At 44.4% G+C, this 20,532-nt stretch overlaps 1 protein-coding gene across 1 annotated transcript in view; it reads left to right on the top strand.

The window, feature by feature from the left end:
- The window catches only part of LOC125459123 (AP-2 complex subunit alpha-2-like), a 97,740-nt gene extending 77,420 nt beyond the window's left edge, over positions 1-20,320 (top strand). The window contains exons 18-22 of the mRNA XM_048545060.1: positions 1,835-1,958; positions 2,059-2,175; positions 3,138-3,207; positions 5,789-5,923; positions 18,573-20,320. Of these exons, the coding sequence (XP_048401017.1) occupies positions 1,835-1,958; positions 2,059-2,175; positions 3,138-3,207; positions 5,789-5,923; positions 18,573-18,650 (524 nt within the window). The 3' untranslated portion in view covers positions 18,651-20,320. The remainder of the gene's footprint in view (positions 1-1,834; positions 1,959-2,058; positions 2,176-3,137; positions 3,208-5,788; positions 5,924-18,572) is intronic.
- The last annotated feature ends 212 nt before the right edge of the window (positions 20,321-20,532 follow it).

Raw genomic sequence — 20,532 nt, 5'->3', positions numbered from 1 at the left:
TCACAGTTCCTGGTTTAATTGAATGGGGTTTTGAAAGCACTGACTTCTCAAGCTAATGTAAACAACACAGAAAAACTACCAAGATAACAAAGTGTGGAGCTGGATGAACACAGCAGGCCAAGCAGCATCTTAGGAGCACAAAAGCTGACGTTTTGGGCCTAGACCCTTCATCAGAAAAGATTTTCTGATGAAGGATCTAGGCCCGAAACGTCAGCTTTTGTGCTCCTAAGATGCTGCTTGGCCTGCTGTGTTCATCCAGCTCCACACTTTGTTATCTTTGATTCACCAGCATCTGCAGTTCCCATTATCACAGAAAAACTAAGAGTCCTCTTTTTTAGAACTTGCTCCTGGTTCAGATCCCAACTACACTTCTGATGTTTACGGGTTTTGTATTATCAACTGTTCGTTGCTAATCCTAAGATTTATTTCAAAGTGAATTGATTTACCTTTTTGTTTTGAAAATCAGTGACATTTAGTGTGACCAGGTCTTAGTGCTGATTGATAAACCAAATCCACAAAACAATTGGACAAATTATGGCTTCTAAAATGGCTGAGAATGATGATAGACCAGACGAGCTAAGGTCCAAGACTAGTCATTATTTAAGGCCTCACTGTAGTATTCCATGACTGCGTGTCTTTGAAAGTGAATCAGGCCTTGAGACTGAGTGCTGAATGTAGCTAGCTCCTCTAATCACAGCAGATGATTTGGATGCTGGCATAGGTGGGTGGGTTAGTAAGTTTGCAGATGACACTAAAGTCGGTGGAGTGGTGTACAGTGTGGAAGAATGTTGCTGGGAGACTTGGATAAACTGTAGAATTGGGCCGAAAGGTGGCAAATGGAGTTTAATACTGATAAATGTGAGGTGGTTCACTTTGGGAGGAATAATAGGAAGGCAGAATACCAGGTCAATGGAAAGATTCTTGGTAGTGTGAATGTGCAGAAAGATCTTGGTGTCCATGTACATAGATCCCTGAAAGTTGCCACCCAGGTTGATAGTTCTGTTAAGAAGGCTTACAGTGTGTTAGGTTTTATTGGAAGAGGGATTGAGTTCCGGAGACATGATGTCATGCTGCAACTGTACAAAATGCTAGTGCGGCCTCATTTGGAATATTGCGTGCAGTTCTGTTTGCCCCATTACAAGAAGGATGTGGAAGCATTGGAAAAGGTGCAGAAGAGATTTACCAGGATGTTGCCTGGTCTGGAGCGCAGGCCCTATGAAGAAAGGCTGAGGGATTTGGGTCTGTTCGCATTGGAGAGAAGGAGGCTAAGAGCGGATTTAATAGAGACATACAAGATGATCAGAGGATTAGATAGGGTGGACAGTGAGAGTCTTTTTCCGAGGATGATGACTTCAGCTTGTACAAGGGGGCATAGCTACAAATTGAGGGGTGATAGATTTAAGACTGATGTCAGAGGCAGGTTCTTTACTCAGAGAGTGATAAGGGTGTGGAACGCCCTGCCTGCCAATGTGTTAACTCAGCCACATTAGGGGCATTTAGACAGTCCTTGGATAAGCATATGGATAAGGATGGGATAGTGTAGTGGGAGGGGCTTAGATTAGTTCACAGTTTGGCACAACATCGAGGGCCGAAGGGCCTGTTCTGCACTGTAATGTTCTATGTTCTGTGTAATGCTGGTCTGAGAGCTGAGGCAGCGATGTTGAATGGTCGCTTTGTTCTCACTGTATCCCAACAAGGTAACCAGTTAACTGAAGTTTGTCCATTCTAACCTGTCCCATGGCCGAATAACTCTACATATCTTTATGTAATGGCTTTTTATATATCTTATTCATGAATCACTCTGTATATGATCATTTCTTTAACTGTCTTCTACAACTGAATGTTCAACTCAAGCCTGTCAGCCCCACACTTGAAGGTGGTGCCCAGATTCAGCAGATGTTAAACATTGAGTGTATCTCTGACTTTGTCGAGGTACCAATCCTTGGGATCCACTTCAGGTAGAAACCTGTGGTGAAAGCAAGTATGCAGATATTCGAGTGGGAAAAAGCTTGCTCTGTTTATCCTGTCATCCTCCTGTTGTGGTTTTCATTCACACAGACATGACGGTGTGCTACAGAACATCTCTGTTAAGCTGCCTATCACAGTGAACAAATTTCTCCAGCCCACAGACATGTCATCTGAGGACTTCTTTCGACGATGGAAGCAACTAAACAGGTGAAAGTGACGTAGTGACTGACTATATTCAGCCTAGTACCTAGGCAGATACCTGATCAGGAAGGTAAGAATCTGCCACAGCACTTTTGACAGAGACTGTCTACAGTTCTGATTCTGTATTTAAGGCAGGATATATTGGCATTGTGTGCAGGTCAAAAGATATTTACTAGGCTGATTCCAGGGAGGAGAGGGTTGACTTATTCCTAACAGCATTGTGGGTCTACCTGTACCAGTAGTTCAAGAAGGTAGCTCACCATTTTTTAAAAGGTAACCAGGGTTGAGAAATAAATGGGCCCACATCCCACGAATTAGAACAAAAATTCCTCCCTGGAATAATAGATAATGCTGAATTCTCTCAACCCCCAGTTGAAGAATGACCAGTGCCATATTAACACCACTCCTGTGAGGAGAGATGGTTGCTGGAGATGTGGTCGCACTGACTGTCAGAGAGTCAGTATTGAGGGAATGCCACACTGTGGGAAGATCAGTACCCCTTTTCCATTCTGGCCTGAAAGTCTGTCTGGCATCTCTATCTGAGGACTTCCCAGGACTACAGCTCAGCTATGGAAAACTTGACATTCTCCAGGCCTGAGATTCCCAAGCAGCTGTTTCCAGCTCTGGTTTCCTCAGCTTTACTTCAGAAGATTCATCCTGTGCTCCCTCCTCATGGCACTGTACCCTGCAATGTATGCCTAAACTCTCATTTCATCTTCTGATGCTGTGTGAACCCTGAGCTGTTTTTCTTGTGCTTTATTAATACTTCACCAGCAGTTTGACAGTCATCACATTTTCACAAGCCTCCTGACGTAGACAGTTGGGTTTATGTTTCACTGTTGGGTACTCTTTTTCTGCATTGTAATTCTTCCCGTTCAGAGAACAATATAAACATTGTGTGGATTCTCAGAATTCTCATTCCGTTGCTGAATTTTATTCATAAAGTGTTTTCTCCCTGTGTCCTGCAGCCCACAGCAGGAGGTGCAGCAGATATTTAAGGCAAAGTATCCAATCGATCCAGATGTGACCAAAGCAAAGGTAAAAATCAAACTCGAACCTAGATTTAAAAATGCTGAACATTGTCTCCAGACTGGAATATTGGCCTCTGTACAAGAATATCTGAATCAAATGCTGTGGGTATAAGCCCTAATCCACAGCAATGTAGGCTGAGATTTCCAAGGGTCAGTACTGAGGGAGTGTTGCAATGTCAACGGGCCAATACTGAAAGAGTGGTGCACTGTCAAAGGTTCAGTGCTGACGGAATGCCGCACTGTCGGACCAATAGTACTGATGGAGTGCTGCGCTGTCAGAGGGTCAGTGCTGAGGGAGTGCTGCACTGTTGGATGGTTAGTGCTGAAGAGTCAGAGGGTCAGTATGGACAGAGTGCTGCACCGTCAGAAGCTCAGTACTGAGTGAGTGCCCACTGTCTGAGGGACAGTACTGAGGGAATGCTGTACTATAGGAGACTCAGTCCGATAGCATTGCTGCACTGTCGGAGAGTCAGTACTGAGGGAATGTTTTACCATCAACAGTGCATTGCTGCACTATCAGAGTGTCAGTCCTGAGGGAGGGCTGAACTGTTGCAGGGGCACTAGTGAGGGAGTGCCGCACCATCAGTGGGTCAGTACTGAGGGAGTGCTACACTGTTGGCGGGTCACAGCTGCGGTTGGGCCGCACCATTGGAGGATCAGTAGTGAGGGAGCGCTGAAGAGTCAGAGGATCAGCTGTGGGAATGCTGCAGTGTCCGTCGATTCGTACTGAGAGAGTGTCACACTGTCAGAATATCAGTACTAACGGAGTGCTGTACTGGAGGATTAGTATTGAGGGAGTGCTGCACTGTAGACGGTCAGTACTGAGGGAGTCCTGCACTGTCAGAGGTTTAGTACTGAGAGAGCGTTGCACCATCAAGAGGATTAGTACTGAGGGAGTGCTGCATTTTCTGCCAATTAGCACTGAGGGAGTGTCGCACCATCAGAGTATCAGTACTGAGGGAATGCTGCACTGTCAGAGGGTCGGTACTGAGGCAGTGTTGCTCAGTCACAGCATCTGTATTGCGGGAGTGCTGCACACTTAGATGATCAGTACTGAGGGAGTGCTGCACTGTCAGAGGGGCTATAGTGAGGGAGAGCTGTACTGTCAGCAGGAGGTGCTGCACTGTTGAAGAGTCTGTACTAAGGAAATGCAGAACCATTGGAGAGTCAGTAGTAAGGGAGCGTTGTACTGTCAGAGGGTCAGTACTGTGGCACTAGACAAATAGCAATACCTGCACATCTCCCTCCTGAACCAATCATCAGTCAGACTTGGAATAATATCTCTGTACCTTCCCTATTGCTGGGTCAAAATCCTGGAATTCCCTTCTTTACAGCATTGTGGATCTATCTACAGCACAATGTCTGTAGCAGTTCAAGAAGGCAACTCACTAGTACCACTGCAAGGGCAACTAGGAAAGGGCAATAAATGTAGCCCAGCCAGTGATACCCATGTCTCTTGAATAAATAAAAATAACTTGCAGTGGTGCTGGCAGTGTACACGTGTTTGCATTTGACAGACTTTTATGTTTAACAACTCTGAACACTTTTGTTTTTGTAATTCAATTGTGTTAATGTTTATTGTTTCTGATCCTTATTAATCCATTCCAGTTCTATTATGACATATAAAACTTACATGAAAATACATGTAAATTTGAGAGCAAATTAAGATAACATCTCAAAATGTCTCTAATCTCTACCACATATATAATCATCTTATGTGGACATTGTGCATGCTCCACATCATACCCGGTATCCAACTCTTTGCTCTCTTTCATTTATAATACGCACTGATCTGTCTTCACAGCAGTCAGTGAGTAGCATGGTCACCTCTGAGTCAGCAGTTTGTGGGTTTAAGTCCCAGTCCACAGATTTGAAAACAGAAATCTAGGCTGAGACTGTAGCATTGCATTGTCAGAGGTGCAAGGCCCCATCTCCTTCCCTAGGACAAACATGATGGATCCTACAACTCTCTTTCAAAGAAGAATGAGGGAGTTCCTCTAGCATTCTGACCAATATTCATCCTTCAGTCAATGTCAGAAAAACAGATGAGCTCACTAGTACATTGCTGTGTCTGGGAGCTTGCAAATTGATTGCTGCTTTACCAGTGTTCCCTTTCTGAAGAGCTGCAAAAATACTTCAGTGCCTTCTCCTCGTTGTATCGAGTCTGTATGTGTCCATCATCAGAAACTCTAACAGATTAATCTCAGTCATTGTATGTTCATTCGGCTGTACTCTACTCACTAATCTTAAGATGGAAAACCCTAGGTTAACATTTTAGATGTCTAGAATCAAATTGACCAGAATATTCTGAGCAGGGATAATTCCCTCACTCTTAGGAAATGTCCATGAGAGCAGCCCAGAGCTCACCATGCTCACCATTTGTATGATTCGTCTGCGTTATGAGTTGTATGTTTTGATTCATTGTTTACTTTAAAGCACCTGAATGCACATGTTAGAAACAGCCCTGGGGTCTGCTAGAGTTGTGAAAGAGCACTATACATTCAGATAATTGTGGCTGTTCCGTTTGATCAGTTAGTGATATTTTCAATTCAAGCCCATGTTCGACAGTTGTATTTCTCATCCTGCAGCTATTGGGATTTGGTCTCGCACTTCTGGATGGGGTGGATCCCAATGGTGCTAATTTTGTGGGCACTGGAATTATTCACACGAGGAGCATCCAGGTTGGGTGTTTGCTTCGCCTGGAACCCAACACTCAAGCTCAGGTATGTGTTCAGGAAGACACTTCTACTGTCAGCTTGGAAGGAGTCTCGGCCCGACGGACACAACATCTGTCTCTGTCCTTGTAGCAATCTTTACTTTCTACATAATTACATTGCTGTGGGTTGAGTAAATTGGAAGTTTGCCTCAGGATCTACTTGAAGTGGGAAGGGAAAGGAGGATTCACACCAAATGTTCATTGTGTCAATGAGCAGCAATTGCCATTTTCCCAAGCAGCCTGTATTATTCTTTCATCATTGTACACCCTGTTCCTTTCAGCCCGTCAACACCACCACTTCAAATCCTTCTCTTTGCACATAAACTAGAGACATTTCCTGACTGTAGGTTACCACAAGTGATCATTTCAATATGGGAGTGAGGAACAATATGTTGTAGTTTGGTTGTTTTAAGTGTTGCTTACCTATTGATCTTGGCCTTGTTATACCACACTGCACAGTCAATGACACGGGCGTTAGTGTGCCCCAGTGTTCCCAACTTACAAAACGTAGTGTTAGGAAGGGGCAGTTGAACACCTCTACTAATTAAAATTGAAAAGCAAGCCCCCAATCTGTTACAGCAGGAGTAGAGGTCCCCTTCTAAAAATTAAACCCGAAACACCCAGAGAAGCTCACCTCACCTTGCCTAATCTGTTAAACTGTTACAGAGAAGGGGAGGTTAAATGAAAGAAAACCCCTGATATTCACTCTATAAGTAACTATTTATTTAACCTTAACACTGACAAATTAACAGAACTACTAACAATCTGAACAATTTCCTCCTAACTGAACAAATTTCTACTGGTATGCTATTCCTATAAATAGTAGTCCCACTTATATAACCCAAGTAATAAGAAAAATAATTAAATTAAAACTTTAGTCTCTCGAAGTCCACACAAAATGTGGCTTCCGGAATACTCTGCTATCATCACTGTGTCTCCAGTCATAAACACCTTTCTTCCGCTGATCTTACTGTCGGAGATGTTTTGTCTGTGAAGACTCTTAGCTAGAAGTGCTGTGGTACCTTCTATACATAGATGGTGCTTTCTTAGAGGGCTTAGTAATTTCTTGTGAGAACTAAGCGCTTATTTCTCAGATGGCGGTTTGTTCTCACTTCAATTTTTAAAAACCTTCTCCTTGTATACCTTGGATGACATATCAATTTTCTTACAATAACATGGGTCTGAGGTTATCAAAACCATCAGATTTAGATTGAATACAACAAGGTGAAGAGCTGGTTGAACACAGCAGGCCAAGCAGCATCAGAGGATCAGGAAAGCTGATGTTTCAGGTTTCGACGCTTCTTCAGAAATGGGGAAAGGGAAGGGGATTCTGAAATAAATAGGGAGAGAGGAGGAGGTGGATTGAAGATGGATAGAGGAGAAGACAGGTGGAGAAGAGACACAGGTCAAAGAGGCGGGGTTGGAGCAAGTAAAGTTAAGTGTAGTAGGTCAGTCCAGGGAGGACAGACAGTTCAAGGAGGCAGGATGAGGCTGGTACGTAGGAGATGGGGCTGGGGTTTGAGGTGGGAGGAATGAATAGATGGGAGGAAGGACAGACAGTTTAGGGAGGCAAGGATGAGCTGAGCCGGTTTTGGGATACGGTCACGGCAGGGGAGATTTTGAAGCTTGTGATGTCCACATTGACACCATTGGGCTGTGGAATTCCCAAGTGAAATATGAGATGCTGTTCCTGCAACCTTTGGGTGGCATCGTTGTGGCACTGCAGGAGGCCCAGGATGGACATGTTGTCCAAGGAGTGGAATGGAGAGTTGAAATGGTTCACGACTGGGAGGTCCAGATGTTTGTCCTGAACCGAGCATAGGTGTCCCATAAAGTGCTCCCCAAGCCTCTGCTTGGTTTCACCGATGTAGAGGAGGCCACATTGGGAACAGCGGATACTGTATACCACATTAGCAGACGTTCACGTGAACATCTGTTTGACGTGGAAGGTCTTCTTGGGGCTTGGGATGGGGGTGAGGGGGGAGGTGTAGGGGCAAGTGTAGCATTTCCTGAGGTTGCAGGGAAAAGTGCCGGGGGTGGTGGGGCTGGTGGGGAGTGTGGTGCGAACAAAGGAGTCACAGAGAGAGTGGTCCCTCCAGAAAGTAGATAAGGGTGAGAAGGGAAAACTGTCTTTGGTAGTGGGGTCAGATTGCAGATGGTGGAAGTGCTGGAGGATGATGCGTTGGATCAAGAGGTTGGTGGGGTGGTACGTGAGGACGAGGGGGATTCTCTTTGGCTGTTATTGCGGGTAGGGGGTGTGAGGGATGAGTTGCAGGAAATGCGAAAGACACGGTCGAGGGCGTTTTCGAACACTGTGGAGGGGAAGTTGTGGCCCTTGAAAAACAAGGACATCTGGGATGTCCGGGAGTGGAATGCCTCATCTTGGGAGCAAATGCAGTGGAGGCGAAGGAATTGGGAATAGGGGATGGCATTTTTGCAGCAAGGTAGGTGAGAGGAGGTGTATTCTAGATAGCTGTGGGAGTCGGTGGGCTTGAAATGGATGTCAGTTTCCAGGTGGTTGCCAGAGATGGAAACAGAGAGGTCCAGGAAGGAGAGTGGTATCGGAGATGGTCCAGGTGAACTTACGGTTAGGTTGGAAGGTGTTAGTGAAGTGAATGAACTGTCGAGCTCCTCATGGGAGCACGAGGCGGTGCTGATACAGTCATCGACGTAAGGGCGGAAGAGATGGGGTTTACGGCCAGTGTAGCTTTGGAAGAGGAATTGTTCCACGTATCCTGAAAGAGGCAGGCATACCGTGGGCCCATGTAGGTACCCGTGGCCGCCCACTTTGTCTGTAGGAAGTGGGAGGAATTGAAAGAGAAGTTATTAACAATGAGGATGACTTCAGCTAAGTGGAAAGGGTGCCACTGGAGGGGGACTGGTCAGGCCTGCGGGACAGGAAAGAGCAGAGGGCCTTTAGGCCATCTGCATGGGGAATGCAAGCGTATAGGGACTGGACGTCCATGGTAAAAATGAGGTGCTGGGGACTGGGGAATTCGAAGTTTTGGAGGAGGTGGAGAGCATTGGTGGTGTCATGGATGTAGGTGGGGAGTTCTTGGACCAACTGGGAGAAAATGGAGTTGAAGTTAGTGGAGATAAGTTTGGTAGGGCAGGAGCAGGCGGAGACAATGGGTCGACCAGGGCAGGTGGGTTTGTGGATCTTGGGAAGGAGATAGAAACGGGTGATGAGGTTTTGGGGAACGATGAGGTTGGAGGCTGTGGGTGTGAGGTCATCTGAAGTGATAAGGTTGTGGATGGTTTGGGAGGTGATGTTTTGCTGGTCAGGGGTGGTGTGATGATCAAGGGGGCGGTAGGAGGAGGTGTCAGAGAGCTGGCATCTGGCCTTGGCGATGTGGACGTCAGTGCGCCATACTACAACCATGCCTCCCTTGTCTGTGTGTTTTATAGTGAGGTTGGGATTGGAGCGGAGGGCTGCAAGTTCTCTGGGGGAGGTTGGAGTGGATGAGTGGGGTGGAGAGGTTAAGGCGATTGATGTCTTGACTGCAGTAGGAGATGAAGAGGTCGAGGGAGGGTAGAAGGCTTTGACATGGTGTCCAGGAGGCGGGGCTATGTTGGAGGTGGGAGAAGAGAGTGATCGAGGGAGGGTTAGGCTCATGGTTAAAGAAGTAAGCGTGGAGGTGCCGGAAAAACTGTTCAACGTCCAAGCGTGAGTGGTATTCGTTGATGTTAGGGTGGACAGGGACAAAGGTGAGCCCTTTACTGAGGACTGATTGTTCGTCCTCAGTGACGGGCAGGTCTGGGGGAATGGTGAAGACCCAGCAGGGCTGGGCAGAGCTTGTCCCCACCTCCCTAACCTGTCCTTCCTCCCACCTATCCCCTCCTCCCACATCAAGTCACACCTATCTCCTACCTACCAGCCTCATCCCACCACCTTGACCTGTCCGATCTCCCTAGACCAACATATCCCCTCCCTAAATCCCCACCCACACTCACCTTTACTGGCTCCATCCCTGCCTCTTTGACCTGTCTGTCTCCTCTCCACCTATCTTCTCCTTTATCCATCTTCTATCTGCCTTCCCCTCTCTCCCTATTTATTTCAGAATCCCCTTCCCCATTTCTGAAGAAGGGTCTAGACCCGAAACGTCAGCTTTCCTGCTCCTCTGATGCTGTTTGGCCTGCTGTGTTCACCCAGCTCTACACCTTGTTATATCAGATTCTCCAGCATTGGCAGTTCCTACTATCTCTGTTACAGATTTAAATTCAATTGGCTTTCAGTCGCAAAGTGCTTGGTTTAAATTAATTGGCTGGTTCTAGCTCATTGCCAAAACATCAAAACACACCTAAGGTTTCCAATCACACAGCCAACTGATACGTTTCCATTTTAGAACTGGCTGTACATCTTCAGCTATATGCAGACATTCTTTTTCTGCATTACATCTCTAAGCTTAGGAAATTATTTTATGTCTTAAAGGAACCACACACACTACACAACTTGTTAACAACAGGTTGGGAGTGACACATGTCAGGTGTGCAGATCTTCATCTGAAGCTGCACTGCTGGAAGGTGGGACTCAGAAGGTACAGAGTCCTTCAGTTTGCAGGCCGTTAGTGCCTCAGAACCCGGATTTATTTAGGCTGGGCTCCACAAGAGGGTGCGAGGAAGAGCTAAGAAAATCATTTGTTAATTAACCAGAACGAACAAATGAATTGGGGCGATAACTCTCAAATAAACAAATAAATGAATATTAGGGGAAGTCTTCAGAGGTATTCAGAACACAGTTGTCTTGTGGACTGGACTATTACAAAAATGGAAGAAAAATACTGCAAATCTGAAACAAAAGCAGGAAGTGCTGGAGTAACTCAATAAGTCTAGCAGCATCTGTGGAGAGAGAAACAGTTAATGTTTTAGGTCTGGCGTGACTCCTCAGAACTCAGTTAATTTGTCACTAGTATAATTAAAACAGGGAAAAACATCCTGAGGGTCAGTGAACATAGCTGGCAGGTCGCACTGTTGAGGAAGGAGCAATGTCAAGGAGTGAGTGGGGTGTGTGTCATCAAAGGAGGGGGAAACATGAGTGAGCATTTTCAGGGGGTGTTACTTCTGTTGATCTCCCAATTCTTATGGAAGCTCCTAAGTGGAACCCGTTCTCTGATTCTCTCCTCAGATGTTTTCTGGGCCATTGACTGTTGCCATCATTGATACCATTTTACTATCTGAAGCTTCTGAACACACTATCTGTGCTACAAATTGAACTTTCTTGTTGTGAGCTTGTTCATATTTTGGTCAGCACCGCACACATGCTTTTGGTGAAATTTTTCTTCTTCATTTTTTTTCTGATAATATCCCAAGTTTAGATTTTTCACAAAGTACAGTTGCAGCAAGACAAATCTCTTTCACTGGATGGCAGGCTTGATATATTTCTTCTCACTTTCTCCCAATATTCAGGAGAATGCTGTTGCAACTATTTGTAAAATGTTTAATTGATTTGCAAATTAGAAAGAATCATGTTGAGATGTTAATGTTTTCTTCTCATATTGAAGGAGTTTAATTGTGCTGAGAATCATAGAATCTCTATAGTGTGGAAGCAGGCCATTTGATCCATCGAGTCTGTACCAACCCTCCAAAGGGCATCCCACGCAGACACCCCACACAGTATTTTGGTCTCAGGGTTATCTAGAGACATGGTAAACAGACACCACAGTTAGCTGAGAGACTACAACATGATTAATGGCGTATAAGATTAAGAATAGGAAGTTTTTCACATGTTTGCAGGGAGAAACAGAAGAGCAGAGATTTTATTTATATTTGGCACACTGTGCTTCATGGTGTTGTTTGAGAGAGAAACAATGTGCATTTTTCTACCGTGCTTCACCGGGGATGCTCCCTTGGACATAAGTGGGCATTTGTATTTGCAGCCGTGTTGAGGTCGCTGAGTGTAGCAGGCTCCTACAGCATCTGACAGAACATCTGGGCCATGTGGTGAGTGAGATTGAAAGGATGATTGTCAGTGATTTATAAGTGTCCTCGTGGCTCTGTGATAGTAATTATACAGAACAGCAGTAATCATTGACTGATGACCTTGTCAGGCGGGATGGTGTATGTCAGATTGGATGCTCCAGGGAGTGACTATATTGACTGGAATATGTGGCCAGTGAGCTGGCCCCAATGTTTTGCCCTTTTCAGCCTAAGAGAATCAGCTTAAATAAAAACTGAAGGAACTGTGGACTCTGTAAATCGGAACAAAATCAGAAGTTGCCCTAAAAGCTCAGCAGCATGTGAAGAAAAAATCAGAGTTAACGTTTTGGGTCTGGTGACCCTTTCTCAGAACTTTTTGTAAGAGAGTCGGTTTGACAGGTTTGGCAGTTGTCAACTCCAAATTCCATCAGCCTGAGCCCACTGGAAATTGCTAGGATATTTGGGATGTCTTGTTATAAGTTGTAAATATTTCTGATTTGGAAGCTGCTGTTGGAAGGTCCTTGGTGAATTATCGTGGTGCATTTTGTGGATAGTGCAGAGTTTTAACTGTGTGCTGGTGAGGGAGAGAGTGAATATTGAAGGTATAGGGTTAGCCGGCTGCTTTCCCCGGTTGAGGTTGCTGCTCTTGAGTGTTGTTGGAGCAGCACACGTTCAGGCTGTAACAAGGTCAGGAGTGTGCAGATTATTGCTGAGCAGGTGCTGCTTGATGGCACTGATGACATCTTACCTCACCTCACTGAGACCTGAGACTGAGAGTGGACTGACAGGGCGGTCATTGGCAGTGTTGGATTTGTCCTGCTTTTTATGTATAGGACATACCCACATTGTCAGGTAGATGCCAGTGATGTAACTTCATTGGATCAGCGTGGCAAGGTGAGTGGCAAGATCTGGACACCAGCCTTCAATACTGTTGCCAGAATGGTGTCAGGGCCTGTAGCCTTTGCAGTATCCGGTATCACCAACCATTTCTTGGTATCATGTGGGGTGGATCAAATTGGCTGAAGACTGACATCTGTGATGTTGGGGACCACTGGAGAAGGCTGAAATCGATCATCCTGGGCTGTATTGGCCTATGAGAAGAATTTAATGGAGTGGGCATATATAACTTCGAATAAGTGAGTTTTGAGAAGATTTGTAGCTCAGGTTGAGGTTCTGGATGTGAGTTTGCTCGTTGAGCTGGAAGGTTGGTTTTCAGACGTTTTGCCACCGTTCTAGGCAACATCATCAGTGAGCCTCCTACGAAGCACTGGTGTTATGTCCCGCTTTCTATTTAAATAGATAAATAGAAAGCGGGACGTAACACCAGCGCTTTGTCGGAGGCTCACTGATGATGTTGCCTAGAGCGGTGACGAAACATCTGAAAACTAACCTTCCAGCTCAGCGAGCAAACTCACATCCATAACTTAGAATTTAACGGAATGAGAGATGACCTTATTGAACCATTTAATATTGCAAGGATTGTATAGGATAGACCATTTTTGACTGAGATAAGGGTAAATGCCTTCATTTCAGGCAGTGGTGAACCTGTGGAAATCTCTACACAGAAACCTATTGAAATTGGGTCATTGAATATGTTTAAGAAAGAAATAAACAGTGTTCTAGAGAGTAAAGGTGTGGTGGAGCCTGGGGAAGAGTGGGAGTGTGGTGTTGAGACAGAGGATCATCTGTGATAATGTTGTATAATAGAGTGAGATTTATGGGCAGAATGGCATATTTCTGCTTCTGTTTTCTATTCCCATGTTTCAGTTCCTCAGGGGTCTGATGGACTAGACCCTTCCCCTTGATGGAGAACTTCAAACAAGTGCTTATTTCCTCATAATAAGGAAATGATTTTAGGGTGGAGATGAGAATTTCTCTTTCCAGACAAAGAATTGTGAACCTTTGCAACCGTGCACCCCAAAAAGTCATGGATGCTCAGTGATGAGTATGTTCAAGCCCGAACTGGACAGATTTTTTGATTATTAAGGAATGACAACATCCAGGACTAGTATGAGCGAGGAGGAAATAGGTTTACAGCCAAGACAGGAAAAAACAAATTAAGGCAAAGACATTTTGTGTATTTTGAACATTTTTATTTAACACTCTTACTAGTTCACAGGTCTCTTATTAATATTTAGAATAGAACATAGAAGCGCATAGTAAAGTACAGGCCCTTTGGCCCACAATGTGGTGCCGAACTTTTACCCTAAACCTAAGGTCTGTCTAACCTCCACCCCTACCTTACACTATCATCCATATGCCTATCTAATTGCTGCTTAAATGCCCCTAATGAGGCTGACTCCACTACCCTCTCCGGCAATGCATTCCACGCCCCTACCACTCTCAGTTTAAATGACCTACCTCTGACGTCTCCGCTATATCTACCTCCACTCACTTTAAAACTATGCCCCCTCGTAATAGCTACCTCCACCCTAGGAAGAGTCTCTGGCAGTCCACTCTATCTATACCTCTGAACATTTTGTACACCTCTATCAAGTCACTTCTCATCCTTCAACGATCTAAAGAGAAAAGCCCTAGCGCGCTCAACCTTTCCATGTAAGACCTTTCCTCTGTTACAGACAACATTCTGGTAAATCTCCTCTGCACTTTTTCCAACACTTCCACATCTTTCTTGTAATGAGGCAACCAGAACTGCACACAATACTCCAGATGTGGCCGAACCAGGCTTTTGTATAGCTGGAGCATAAATTCATGGTTCTTGAACTCAATCACTCTATTAATGAAAGCTAACACACCATACGCCTTCTTAACAACTCTATCCACTTGGGTGGCGTCTTTCAGGGAAAACTGTGAACATGAACCCCAAGATCCATCTGCTCCTCCACATTGCCAAGAATCTTTCCGTTAACCCTGTGTACTGCTTTCAAGTTGTCCTTCCAAAATGAATCACCTTACACTTTTCAGGGTTAAACTCCATCTGCCACTTCTTAGCCCAGCTCTGCATCCTGTCAGTGTCCCTTTGTAACCTAGAACAGCCCTCCACACTGTCCACAACATGACCCACCTTTGTATCATCCGTGAATTTATTAATCCACCCTTCCACTCCTTCATCCAAATCATTTACAAAAATCAAAAGAGGACCCAGAACAGATCCTTATGGTATACACCACTCGTAACTGAGCACCATGTTGAATATTTTCCGTCCACTACCACCCTTTGTCCTCTAAGGGTCAGCCAGTTTTGAATCCAATCTGCCACATTTCCCCCATCCCATGCCTCCTTACCTTCTGCATGAGCCTACCATGGGCAACCTCAAGAAATGCCTTACTTAAATCCATGTATACCACATCCACTGTTCTACCTTCATCCACATATTTGGTCACCTCTTCAAACAGTTCACTAAGGTTTGTAAGGCTTGATCTACCCCTCACAAATCAATGCTGACTATCACGAATCAAACTGTGTCTTTCCAAGTGATCATAAATCCTATCTCTCAGATCCTTTGCAATAATTTGCCCACCACTGATGTAAGACTAATTCGCCTGTAATTTCTGTGGTTATCCCTATTCCCTTTTTTTGAACAAGGGAATGACGTTTGCCTCTCTCCAATCTCCTGGCACTATACCCTTGGGTAGTGAGGATGAAAAAATCATCACTAAAGGCTCTGCAATCTCTTCCCTCACTTCCCATAGAATCCTTGGATAAATCCCGTCAGGCTCAGGGGACTTATTTATCTTGAACTTCCTCAAAATTCCTATCATATCTTCCTTACTAACATCGACCTCCCCTAACCTACCAGCCTGTTTCACACTGTCCTCCCTGACAACTAGGTCCCTCTCAATTGTTAATACCAAAGAAAAGTATTCATTAAGGACCAGTCCTATCTGTTTAGGCTCCGTTCACAAATTCCCTTTCCAAACCTTGATCGGCCCTACCCTTTTTCTGGTCCTTCTCTTATTCTTCACGTTATGTGTAAAAAGCCGTGGAGTTTTCCTTGATCCTATCTGCCGACGTTTTCGCATGCCCCCTTATAGCTCTTCTAACCCCTTTCTTCAGCTCCTTCCTGGATGACTTGTATCCCTCTAGAGCCTTTTCTGTTCCTTGTTTCCTAAACCTTACATAAGCATCCTTCTTCCTCCTAACCAGTCGTTCGACCTCTCTTGAGAACCAAGTCTTCCCTCACTCACCCGTATCTTTCGCCTGCTCGGGACAAGCATATCAAGCACACGCAATGTGCATTCCTTGAACAATCTCCACACATCAATAGTGCTCTCCCCTGAAAGCATCTGCTCCCATTTTATGTTATCCAGTTCTTGCCTAACAGAATTGTAATTACCCTTCCCTCATTTATAAACCTTGCCCTGCTGTATATATCTATCCTTTTCCATGACTATTGTAAAAGTGACAGAGTTATGGTCGCTACCGCCAAAATGTTCTCCTACCAATAGGTCTAACACTTGGCCCCGTTCGTTGCCAAGCACCAAATCCAAAGTGGCCTCTCCTTGTGTTGGTCTATCTACATACTGTGTCAGGAATCCTTCCTGAACGCACTGGACAAAATCCACTCCATCTAAACTATTAGAACTAAAATGTTTCCAATCAATATTTGGAAAGTTGAAGTCACCCACGACTACAATTTTGTGTCTTCTGCACCTTTCCAGTATCTGCTTTCCGATCTATTACTCCACTTCTCCGCAACTGTTCGTGAGTCTGTTTAAAAAAAAACCCAACAAAGTTAGTGCTCCTTTCTTGTTCCGGACCTCAACTTTAACTGACTCTGTCGATGTATCATTCTTGAACTGCCTTTCTATAGTTGCTGTAATAGCCCTGACTAGCAATGCCATTACCCTGCATCTTTTACCACCCTCCTATTTCTTTTAAAGCATCTAAATCCCAGAACTTCCATCAACCATTCCTGTCCCTGAGTTACCCAGGTTTCTGTAATGTCCACAACATTGTAGTTCCAAGTACTGACCCATCCTCGTCGGAGGCTCACTGATGATGTTACCTCGAATGGTGACGAAATGTCTGAAAACTAACCTTCCAGCTCAGCGAGCAAACTCACATCCAGAACCTCAACCTGAGCTACAAATCTTCTCAAAACTCACTGACCCATGCTCTATGTTCATCCACCTTATTTCTGATACTTCTAGCATTGAAGTTTGCACACCTCAAACCATCTCTGTGCCCACAATTATGGTTTATCAACCGCATTTCTTTATTAACAAGCTTACTCCCTGCTGTGTCTGTTGGAAGGCTGAATATCTCATCCTCTGAATAACAAATCCGGTTTGGTACCCCATGCCAATTGAGTTTAAATCATCCTGTATTTCTCGAGCAAACCTCCGTCCCAGGATATTTGTGCCCTTCTGGTTCAGGTGCAACCCATCCTTACTGTACAGGTCCCACCTTCCCCAGAATGTGCTCCAATTATCCACTTAATGAAAACCCACCCTCCTCCACCAGCCCTGTAGCCACGTGTTTAGCTGCACTGTCTCCCTAGTTCTTACCTCGTTATCACGTAGCACTGGTAGTAATCCAGAGATAACAACCCTGTTTGTCCTGGACTTCAGCTTCCAGCCTAACACCCTGTACTCTTTTTTTTTTCACATTTTCTACCTATGTCAATTGGTACCGATGTGTACCATGACTGCTGGTTGCTCACCGTCCCCCTTAAGGATCTTGAAGATATGATCCGAGACATCACGGATCCTGGCACCTGGGAGGAAGCATACCATCCATTTATCTTGTTCGTGTCCACAGAACTGCCTGTCTGTCCCTCTTACTACTGGGTCCCCCACTACAATTGTCTCCTATTCTCTCCCCTTCCCTTCTGTTCCACAGGGCCAGGCTCAGTGCCAGAGACCTGTCTGCTATGGCCTTCTCCTGGTAGGTCATCCCCCGCAACAGTATCCAAAATAGTGTACTTATTATTGGGGGGGAACAGCCACAGGGGATCCCTGCACTGTCTGCCTATTCCCTTTCCCCTTCCTCACAGTCACTCAGCTACTGTTTTCCTGTACTTTGGGTGTGATCACCTCCCTGTAACTCCTCCCTATCAACCCCTCAGCCTCCCAGATGATTCGGAGTTCATGCAGTTCCCTAAAGCGGTTTCTGAGGAGCTGGAGTTGGGTGCTCTTCTTGCAGGTCAAGTCAGAGGGGATACCAGTTACCCTTACCTCCCACATCCTGCAAAATGAGCATGCAACTGCCCCTGCTTCCATTCCCTGTACTCTAGATTTTCAGAAGAATGGTTAGAGGAAGATGGGTGGAAGACACTACACCTGTAGTGTTTCGGGTTTAGCCAATGCCCGAAAATATCAATTTCTAATGAATATCTACTGCTTTCTGTTTGACTTAGGAAAAGCATGCTGGTTTTGAGTATTTCACTCAAATCTCTTACTTACTCCCCAAACCCAGCACAGCCAGTCCCTACAGCCTCCCCAGCACAAGCTCTTCTGGTCTTCGTGTCTTTGACATTTGGCAAAGAACAGCGTAGCTCATGAGTCGAATTGTGTTGTATTGAATTTAAAGTTGCAGAAGCTGCTAATGGTGAAATTTATACAAGTGACCAGTGTAAGAGAGTATTGGTCTGGATTTAGTGTGTACTCTGGATGTGGGATGGCAGGTTGTAATTAGGAAGGGGACTGAGATACCAGAGCATAGGTATCCTGTAGCACAGCCTGGCCCATGGTGTTAACAGATGAAGTGCTGCTCAGTCTGGGATGAGTGGTTGAGCTGATGCTGGTTAGTTGATGCTTACTGTTTTTCTTTTTCAGATGTATCGCCTCACTCTGCGGGCTAGTAAAGAATCTGTATCAAAGATGCTGTGTGAACTGCTGTCAGAACAGTTTTAATTACCTGACCACTTCAACCCATTGGACCAATTTGAGGACTTGGACAGTTATGCTAATATTTAACAGATTTTATGTGGAAACTAATTATTTTCCTTTAGTATTAATGATGTTTTCTACTGCTGTACCTTCTTTTATTTCTAGGACAGAAAATGAGGGTGGGGGGGAGAAAAAGCTTTCTTAAACGAATTTAATCAATGTTCACTTTTCCAGCTTACCTCTGCTTTATTGTTACTGAGGTTTCTTTGGTTAAAGTGGAAAGGGTCTTGACTGAATATGACTCTGTCTCCAGAGTCTATGTTCTGTTCAAACCCAGTGAGTGACCCTGTTTCACAGCTGCTGTGCCTTTGGTGCCAAGCAAATATTTCATGATACATGTGAATTTTCAGTCCCAGTAAAACACTATTTATTTACAGGAGTAGAGTCCAATCCAGATATAGAGACTTGTTGGAGAAGGGAGGTAAGGTGTGTTAAATTAGAAGATGCTGTAAGTAGTTTTGAGAATTCTGAGAAATGTTTCATCCATCTTCAAAATCCTGCAGCCCAATGAACTGCATCTAACCTGTGCTGGTGGATGTAATCCATGGTCTTGTTCATCCATATTGCAGACTTATGATTCCCATCAACCCACCCCCAGTTACTCCGTTAATTTAGCATCAAATTGAGCCCAGAGATACAAGTACGGCATGCCAGGTCAACTCACAATCAATCTTCAAACTTCATGCTGCAGTTAACAGGAATAATGGAAGTGAATCTCTTCAGAACAGTTTGAGCACTCTGTAGTCTAGGTGCTGAAGCCAAGAAGGAACCACTGACTGATGTGGGACAACAGGCTGTAGTTAGGAAAGGGATTGAGATCCCAGAGCACGAAGGGCTGAGGAGAATTAACTTGAGGTAATTAAAATTCTGAAGGGTTTTGATGGTGACTGTGAACAGTGTTCTCGCCAGATTTGAGATAACAAGAACTTTTCAAAGGGAAGTGGTGAGGCTAAGTTTTTTTCTGAAATAAGTTTTGAAGAGCGTGGAATTTATTTGTTGTGGAGTAGCAAAGGAAAAGGCATATCTTTTAGGATAAAAATGGATAAATATGTGAAACAACAGAATATGAGAGTTTAAAGGGAAAGGTATGGTGATGGTTGGGAGGAGGTTAGTTTTGAATTTGGCATTGGCAATAAATGCTGAGTTTGTCAAGAATGTCACTGAAGTAGGGGAAATGCGTACTGTAGTGAAGCACCGACATGACAGGATGACACTTGTTCAATTCCAGTGACAAATGCCAGCACAATAGATTTGTAGGAAATACTGTAGTCAGGGCATGTTGCAGCTGTGTTTATCATTTCCAAGTTCTAGTTTGTTAAACACATGGAAAGAAGTGGCATTTTTCTTTTTTGTATATTGTCCCATGCATTTGCCGCATTTTGACAGGTTTACATATTTACAACTGTTTAGAAATTCTGCGTTACCAAGATGCTTAACTGTTGTTACACTTGCTTCAGAAATAACACTTTGTGTCAGAATTATTGTGTGTCAGATGTCAGATTTCAAATGCACTTTCCTCTTGACCAGGCTCTATGCGAGGAGGGAAAACAACTCTTGCAGCAAGTAGCTGCAATTTGAATAGCTTTTACTTCAAAAGGCAAATGAACTTGTAACCTGAATGTTTTGTTGTAATATTGTGGTCTAAATAAACTCAACTTTAACAAATATGAACTCTTTGACACTTGAAATCTTTTAATCTCAGATTGTAGTTTAAAATTTCATGTGTTTTGTTTGATAAAATGAATTATGGAATCATAAATGGTTTGAGCAGAAATGGCTTCCCAATTTCTATGTTTTTGTCTCCACAGATGCTGCCGGACCTGTTGTATTTCTCCAGCATTTTCTG

This window comes from Stegostoma tigrinum, chromosome 17 (genome assembly GCF_030684315.1).
Source record: "Stegostoma tigrinum isolate sSteTig4 chromosome 17, sSteTig4.hap1, whole genome shotgun sequence".
Classification (NCBI taxonomy): Eukaryota; Metazoa; Chordata; class Chondrichthyes; order Orectolobiformes; family Stegostomatidae; genus Stegostoma; species Stegostoma tigrinum.
Note: the sequence above shows the minus strand (reverse complement) of the source record. Positions and strands in the feature narration are given on the sequence as shown.